This window comes from Rattus rattus, chromosome 3 (genome assembly GCF_011064425.1).
Source record: "Rattus rattus isolate New Zealand chromosome 3, Rrattus_CSIRO_v1, whole genome shotgun sequence".
Classification (NCBI taxonomy): domain Eukaryota; kingdom Metazoa; phylum Chordata; class Mammalia; order Rodentia; family Muridae; genus Rattus; species Rattus rattus.
Genome location: NC_046156.1, coordinates 65319759 through 65327853, shown reverse-complemented (window position 1 = coordinate 65327853; position 8095 = coordinate 65319759). Strand labels below are relative to the sequence as shown.

The 8095-nt window shown below is 54.8% G+C and overlaps 1 protein-coding gene across 3 annotated transcripts in view; it reads right to left on the bottom strand.

The window, feature by feature from the left end:
* Positions 1-7350: 7350 nt before the first annotated feature.
* The window catches only part of Rhbg (Rh family B glycoprotein), an 11388-nt gene continuing 10643 nt past the window's right edge, over positions 7351-8095 (bottom strand). For all 3 annotated transcript variants that reach the window (XM_032898097.1, XM_032898101.1, XM_032898100.1), the window contains 2 exons: positions 7817-7890; positions 7351-7667 (listed from right to left, as the gene is read on the bottom strand). In XM_032898097.1, the coding sequence (XP_032753988.1) occupies positions 7599-7667; positions 7817-7890 (143 nt within the window). In that variant the 3' untranslated portion in view covers positions 7351-7598. The remainder of the gene's footprint in view (positions 7668-7816; positions 7891-8095) is intronic.

Genomic DNA, 8095 nt, shown 5'->3' with positions numbered 1-8095 from the left:
CCACCAGAACCCATGACCTTTGACCTTTGGGGGAGGCTGATGAGGATCAAAATGACACAGGCAAAGAACACCCATGAACAGTGCAGGGGAGGGGAGGGCAGGGAGGGCTGGCTGGTGAGCTGCAGTTTAAAGTGAGGTACATAAGGAAAATCGGACTTTACTTAACTTTTTCTTGAGGAAAATTTTGTCGAGTCACAAGGAAAACAGGATAGCGCGGGGAGCCTCCGTGTACCCCACTTTTCCACTGGTTAGCATCAACAGCTGCCAGCCTGTGCCTCCTCCCCACTCTGGTTTTTCTAAGCACATCCTGAGGTCAGCTCCTTTCCAAGAGGTGTGACTACAGCCAAGCCCAGAGGATCCCAGGAGGAGACTTCTGCAGTCATTTGGAGAGCGTGAGGGGATGGGACAAAGGCACTGTAAATGACTGGCCTGGTATTTGGAGGCTCAGGCCCACACAACCCTGCCTCACTCAGTGAACTCAAGAAGTCTCCTAACTGCTGAGGAAACCGGGGCTGACGCCTTATCCCCAGGGAGTTTGTAGGAGAGTGACCCCTTAAAGCAGTGCAAATGCCAGAGTCAAGAGGTCAGGCTGCTCCCAGGTAGGGCTGAGCCAGGGGAACTGTGACTGAAGAGGTCAGACAAGGCCCCTAGATGCCCAAGGTAAGGAGGTAGCTGGGAAAGGTGCCCTGTCTTTCAAAAAGGGCCGCAGTGAAGGGGAGGGGCCTGAACCCAGATCTTGGCCATGTCTGCCTCTCCTCAGCCCCAAAGTAAAGAGACCCCTGAATCCTGAACTGCTAGAGACAAGAAGGGCCAAAGGCCTGAATGGCCAACTGTTCTCTCAGGAAAGTTTAAAGACACTCCTCACTGTCACCTCCCTCCCAGGGTGATTACAGGGAGAAGAGGACACAAAGAGACCCTCCTCACCAAAGTAGGGAGATTACAGTGAGGAAGGACACAAAAGCCCTCAACTCCCATCCTCTGGCTGGATAATGGGCCATTCACAAGAGGGAACCCCAGTCCCACACCTGGCTCTATTGGGCAGACCCCAACTGCCTCATTGTCCTAAGTCTGCCACTGTGCCTTGTACCCGGGTGTCAGCCATGGGAAGCCTAACACCCCAGCTGGGGCGGTCCTGGCCCTTCCCCCCACCTCTTCAGCCACTTGGAGGCTCAGAGCTGATTTGGTGGGGGAACACCATTCATTCCACACTCCTCACTCAGAATTTTTCTCTGCTCAAAAGTCCTCAGAGAGAAGTCCTCACAGCTATGGGAAAATAGGAGAGAATAATTAGGAAAGCCATTAGCGTCTCAAGGCCCATCTGAGGGATTAAAGGATTAAAGGCCTTCTAACAGGTCTCTCCTCCTCGAAGATTTTTGCCGGGAGCTTGTTTTCAGGACTTTTCCCGGGGTTGGGGGAGACAGAGGGACTGAGACCCTCGTGGATCCTCTCTTTAAAGCTGCAGGGAATCAAGACCCTCTAGTTGTGTTCAGTTAGCCAGAAGAGCAAGCAGGGAAAGCAGGTGTGGGCTAGCAGCTCCCTCTCGGGCTATCCTACACTGTCCTGCATCTCCACAAGGCAGGAGGGGGAGCAGAGAGGTGCAGAGGTCAACCGGTCCCTCATGGAAGCCCAGACAAGTTCACTGAGAACAGGTGCCCTGTACCCCTCCAAAAGCTCCTGGAGGGCTCAGCCTCTCCCACGCCCTCTACTCCAGCTGAGGGCAGGCAGTCTCTCAGCCCCACTACTCAAGGCAAACTGAGTCAGAGGGCTCTACTCTTTTCCAGCTAGCCAGAGGCCGGAGGTCAAGGAAGGGCTTCTCGGAGGAGTCACTGTCTGTTTGCATTGAGTCATGGTCACTCCCTTGCAGAGCAACAGTTCAAGCCAGTCCGTGTGAATGTGACAGGGGCATGCAAGTATGGATGAGGAGGCAGGAAGAGCAGGGAGGCCTCATCCTTTCGGAAGACCGGAAGGACAGCCCCTTGAAAGAGATGACCAACCTACATTTCTGAGTCTCCCATCTAAGCTGCTCCAGCTATATGGTGGTGGCATGATGGTTATACCAGGTAACTGTTGCAGTCAAGTGTGTCACCCAGTCCTGTTACAATCTATCTTGCTGTCCCACTGACATCTTAGTGCCCTCCCTAGGCCAGGAGCTGAAAACCCATGGTTGACATTCAAACATGTATCTGCCAGAGAAGAAAGCGAGCTTGAGGACTCCAGACTAGACAGCACAGTGAGTTACAGTTGCCAAGAGGATACACACCCAAGCTCCCGGAAAACCAGTCTCCCCATACAAGCATCTTGACCCACTCTGCTAGAGAAGAAAGACCCTAGCTTGAGGCCAGCTCACATCCACACTCTGGCTTCCCTGGATTGGGGTGGGTATGGGGCTTCTGGAAATGCAGTGGTGACCCTTCCATTTCTAAGGAAACGTCACTAAGTGCCTTCCAAGCCTCTGTACCTGCCAACCTTCAGCTAGCAAGTCCAGGAGAGAGCAGTTGTTCCCAAGATGCAGGCAGGCAGCACCCCTCACTCAGCACCTTGCCAAAGGGCAAGTAATGGGTGTACACTAGCATTTCTGCACCACTGAGGCCCACAATTTGTGGTTCTCGTTAGCAACGACCACCAAGAAGCCCTGTGCTTGGCTGCTGTGAGCAGGAAGACTAGGAGGGGTGAATGGCCTGGGTTCTAACATAGGCAGACATCACCATAGTGCTGGGTGTCTCAGTAGAGCTGGAGTCTGGGGGAGCCTGCCCCACCCCAGGGTTCCTTGACCCTCCGGGATATAGCCTCCTCTGGTGTTGAGGCAAAGTGAAGCATGAGGAATTGTGAGGAGGAGGGGCCTCTGTCTGCTTCTTTAGAACCAAAACCCAGACAGCAGCCATGGGATGGAGGCCAGTTTGTAAAAGCTCGGGGGAAATGAGCTAGAAGGGGATTGGGAACAAGTCCCACAGTGTCCTGAGGCGCATTCCTTGCTCTGGGGAGACGGAGATAGATGGTGCTGAGCCGGGAAGGAGGGGTGCTGGGGCGGGGCTGGGAGGGGGGCTTCTCCTGCTGAGGGCTCTCCTGCCAAGAGCAGGGTGGGAAAGTAAAAGCTTCAGAAGCCAGGGGATGGCTGCACAACAAAGGCCGCTTCCCCTCAGCCTCAGAGCCAAGTGGATCCTCCTTGGGTCCTGCCCAGAAAGCCCTGGAGATGCAGGCCAGAGGGCATTAGAAACCACCCTGGCCCCTCTGGGGCTGTGCAAGCAAGCAGGGCATCTGTAAGCACCTATGGGGTAGGGCCCTGGGGGGGGGGCAGTGTGCTCTGCGCTTTGGAGCCTCTTCCAGAGGTAGCTGCTGAGGGCCCCAAAACAGCCTCCATGAGGCTAACATGGGAGGTGTTCGAGATGGGTCAGAGATTTGGACAGAGGGACTGGTTTCCAAGGCCCTAGGAAGGCAGAGCTCTGCCTTCTTCCTTGGCACCAGGAATTGCTACAGCCTCTCCCCCTGCTCCCCTAGCCAACTTCCCAACCATTCTGGAGTGTCTCAAATGCTACCCCAGAAACAGGCAATACAGGAAGGAACAGCCTAATTTCTGTACTGGGGCTGCTTCCTCCTCCAAAGATTTCCTGGGAGAGCAGCACCTTCCCCTGCTTCGCAGCAGCAGAAGCAGCAGCAGCAGCAGCAGCAGCAGCAGCAGCAGCAGCAGCAGCAGCAGCAGCAGCGAGTCCACTCACTCTGTGGATATCCTAGATGTTTCTCTTTTTATTAGACAGAAACCCCTATCTCTGGTTGTCCTGAACCATGCTCTGTAGCCACACTAGGCTAGCCTCAAACCCCATGTGCTGAGACTGCAGACGAATACCACCACAACTGGTATGCCTTTCTTTTTTTTTTTTTTTTTTTTTTTTTTTTTTTTTTTTTTCGGAGCTGGGGACCGAACCCAGGGCCTTGTGCTTGCTAGGCAAGTGCTCTACCACTGAGCCAAATCCCCAACCCCTTGCCTTTCTTTTTCTTTCTTTTCTTTCCTTTCTTTCTTTTCCTTTCTTTCTCTCTTTCTTTCTTTTCTTTCTGACAGGATCTCTCTGTAGCCCTGGCTGTCCTGGAACTCACTCTGTAGACTAGGCTGGCCCAGAACTCACAGAGATCCACCTGCCTTTACCTCCCAAAAGCTGAGATTAACAGTTTGATGCCCCAGAAGCATCTACCAGGCTCCCCTGGATCAATGCGACATGAGGAAGGGCAGGCAGGGGGCCAGAGATGGGTTAAGGGGTAGCATCGAGAGTCCATGGCTGCTTGTCTGAACCCCAGCTACGATAGCTCAGAGGTATCCTCTTTCACTTTGCGATTATTCTGATTAATTTTTGCCTGAACTACTAACAAATCCTAAAGTATCAGAGCTGCAGTCACCAAGACTCTCCAAAATGTCCCTTAGCTGAGTGGCTTTCATTTGAGTAAGTCTTTGGTGAGAACTTAAAAAAAGGTGGACTCTGGCCCTGCCTGCATCAGGAATCTTGCCTCTGTCTGGGACCTAGAGTTAGGGCTGTGACCCCGCACGGCCCACTCTGGCTGCTCTCTGGGACACGCCTCTTCAGCTGAACCATTAAGTTGATGAGAGGGTCTCAGGCTCCCTTCTCCCACTCCCAGGGCACTGGATTTTATCTGTCTTGCCTTTACTGATCATTGCTCCAGTAAAAATGGACTGCTAACATGGTGGCTGGCAAGAAGGCAGTCCGCAGTCCTGGGGCTCACCTACCACAGAAGACCCAAGTCTTCTTGCCTTGTAACTTGCTCTGTTGTTTTAAGGACACCTTGAGTACTTTGCTCTGTGCTCTGGAAGAGAATTGACCCCAGCATCTACCAGACTCTCCTAGATCAATGTGGTGTGAAGAAGGGTGGCAGGAGGGCAGAGATGGGCTAAGGGGTAACATCGAGAATTGGTGGCCGCTGGTTTGAACCCCAGCCACGATGACTCAGAGGCATGGGCTGAGACAGGAGTGGGGGTGAGGGGCCAGTGCGTGCCTACTCGGTCTGACCCCAAAGCTGAAGCTCCCGAAGCCGGTGCGGGTCTTCTTGCCACGGACTGCACAGACAATGGTGCTCTATCCCAGGAGCACGGCTGCCCCCTGCCCGGCCGACCCTTTCAGGCTGGAAGCCGGCGGCGGGACGCTGGCCGCCTGGAGCATTTGCATACGGCCCGGGGACAGTAGCCTGCTTTGTTGGCTGCGCACGGGGGCGCCGGGCGGTGGGCGCAGCTCGCCAGACAAAGCCGCCGGGGGAGGGAGGGCGACGGCGGCCACTGGGCCGCACCTCGGATGCCGCGCCGTGTCTAATTCCTCCAAGGAGCGGCCCGCGCCGTGACGCGAATCCCAATGCTCCCGGCCCGTCGAAGGTTCCTCCGGGCCAGGTAGTCTCCCATCCAGACCAAAGAGGGCAGCTGATAGAGCATCCTAAGGTCCTGGCCTCCTGCACGGTGTCCTCGGACGCATAGTTCCTGTAGTACACACACAGTGCACCAATCCTGAGAAGGAGTGCTCTTGAGGGGACAGTCTGCAAAGCCACAATCTAGTTTCCAGAAGCAGGCAGGAGGTCTTCCATCATCTTTCCCAGGGCTCAGGCACTGGGGCTGGGCAGAGTTCATGAGCAGGCAAGGGTAGGTACCCTTGTTCTTCCCGGAGAGTAATAGCAGCTGATCAGAGAGGCTGAGCCTGAGAGGCAGAGGCCTTATTGTCCTGAGGGATGACATGCTCCTGTCCTTGGCATCCCCCTGACCTGCTCATTGTCACCCCGTTGACCCATCCTAAATAGATAGCCCACCATGAGGGGGGACCAGTGACTGGGGCTCCTGGAAAGAGGGAGGGGCTCCAGAGAGACCCGTCTTTCCTGCCTTATCAAACCCTCCCTGGAATCCACAATGGATGAAATGGAATGCTTTGTAGTGCCCACCATGTGCCCCTGCATTTAAGGCAAACAGGGAAAGAAAAGAAACACAGGGCAAAAGCAGAGGACCAGGGTGCCAGGGCCGGTGGTGGAGTCCGCGCCATCGTGCACATGGGGTTTAATGGCGGTGGTGAGGCTTAGAACTCACCAGTGACAAGATACACAGGACATCCTCTCCTTGTCCCTCTTCTCAGGAACCTATTGCCAGATCAGCCTGGGACCAGCAGCCTTTTGCCCACTTGAAGCTGACTGAGCAATTGTCCTATCCGAAAAAGCTCAAATGCCCCTGCTCCAGGAAGCCTCTCTGGATTGAGATGGCTTCTCCCAGTGTTGGAAGAGCCCATTTTTTTTAGGCCTGAAGAAGAGGCTTGGTTGCAGTTCGGAATGAACCAGCAGCAGAGAGGGCCAGACGGAAAATCTTGGTGCCATGAGTGAAGGAATGTCACAGCTATCCTTCATCACAATGGCCTGCAACTGGGGCAGGCCAGGCCAGGCCAGCTGGCTGTCCATCACCCATCTAGAGCTGGGTGCCAGCTCTCCCAGCTACCTCTTCACGGTGACTGGGAGCCTCGAGCTTCAATCCTGGGACCCTCCAGCCTACATAGTCCAGCCAGCAGTGGACAGGAAACTGTGGACCGGAGAGGGCTGGGGGAACAAGAGAGCTCCCTAGAGAGCTTGTCTCTCTACCACCTCCAGCTGCACGGGAGAGCCCAGGAACATATTGGGCAACTGAAGCCCAGCATGTGTCCTTACTCTTTGGGTTCCCACCGCGGAAGGTCCCGGAGTGGAGCTCAGGGAAGGCTTTGGCATGGGTGCCTGAGGACCGACACTGATGCGGCTAGGAAGGTTAGGCCGGAAGGACCTAGGTGATGGAGGCGGCATCGTCTGTTGGTTTAGAGCGCCCTCATGTGGTCAAATGATTCAAAGCAACAAGAGCCCAGCTGCCTTCCTCATCCACAGCCCCAGAACCGCAGGACCCTCCCTTTTCTCTGCTTCACTTCACATTACTGCTGAGGTTTTGTGGCAGTCCACCTTTTTTTTTTTTTCGGGGCTGGGGATCGAACCCAGGACCTTGCGCTTCCTAGGCAAGCGCTCTACCACTGAGCCAAATCCCCAACCCCCAAGTCCACCCTTTTGATGCTCCTCTTGGGCTTCTTCCTCTTCTGCTCAGCGGTGGAAAGCCAGTTGAGAGTCAGGGCAACAACAATTAAGTAAGGACCAGGAAGGATTGGGGGGCAGCATCGGATGACTAAAATAGACACAGACATTCTGGATAATAGTGCCCCTCCCTGGAGAGGATGGGACTAGTTGAGACATTTACAGCAGACTGTAGTATCTTGGAGTTCTGTGGACCCAAGGAGGATTTGTCAACACCAAGGTTTGCCTTAAGACTTTGGCCTCAGCAGCGGAGGGGAGAGGCACAAACAGAAGGTGTCAGAGTCCTTGGTGATACTTGTTTATCACCCAGCTTCCCACCCAGAGTGGACCTGGCTTGGGTGTCACTGGAACAGGGTAACACTGGTCAATGGGCTGGCTTTGGCCTTTTCTGGCCACAGGCACAAGCTAATGGGGATCCTCCTAGGAGTGGCGGACTTCCTCACACAATAGTAACAAAAGCAGGAGTAACCAATGGCAGGAGCCATTGTCTTCTCTGAGGACAGCGTCAGTCATGCTGGCAGCAATTAGGCCTGGGTGTCTGGCTCCTCAGTCCTCAGAGGCCTCTGGGTCTCAGCCTCCTGCTCCCCAGGTACCTGCAAAGCAGAGGAAGGAAAGTTCCAGGGGGCTTGGGAAGGAGCCCACAAACAAGGAAAGAGGCGAGTGATAGCCCAAAGGTAAGGCAAGGTCCCAGAGAAGGAGGGTCAAGCGCCATACAAGGGACAAACTTGGAGTTGTGTCTCACCTCCCAGTAAACCTGGTCCTCGAAGCATTGGGAGTCTGGAGGGGAGTCCAGGAAGGGAAGCTTCAGCAGGAGCCCTAGTGGCCGCAGGGAAGGATGTGTAAGGGTCCTCTGTCCCTACCTAGGGGGGAGGTTGCCACCTAGAGCCACAGGTTGGTAAGCTTAAGGACAACGTGGACCCAAGCCTATGCCAAGGGATGTTGAGTCCCCCATTCTGAGAAGATACAGCCCTTCAAGGTGGCCCCACCCTCAAATTACCCACAAAGAGACCAGCTNGTAGAA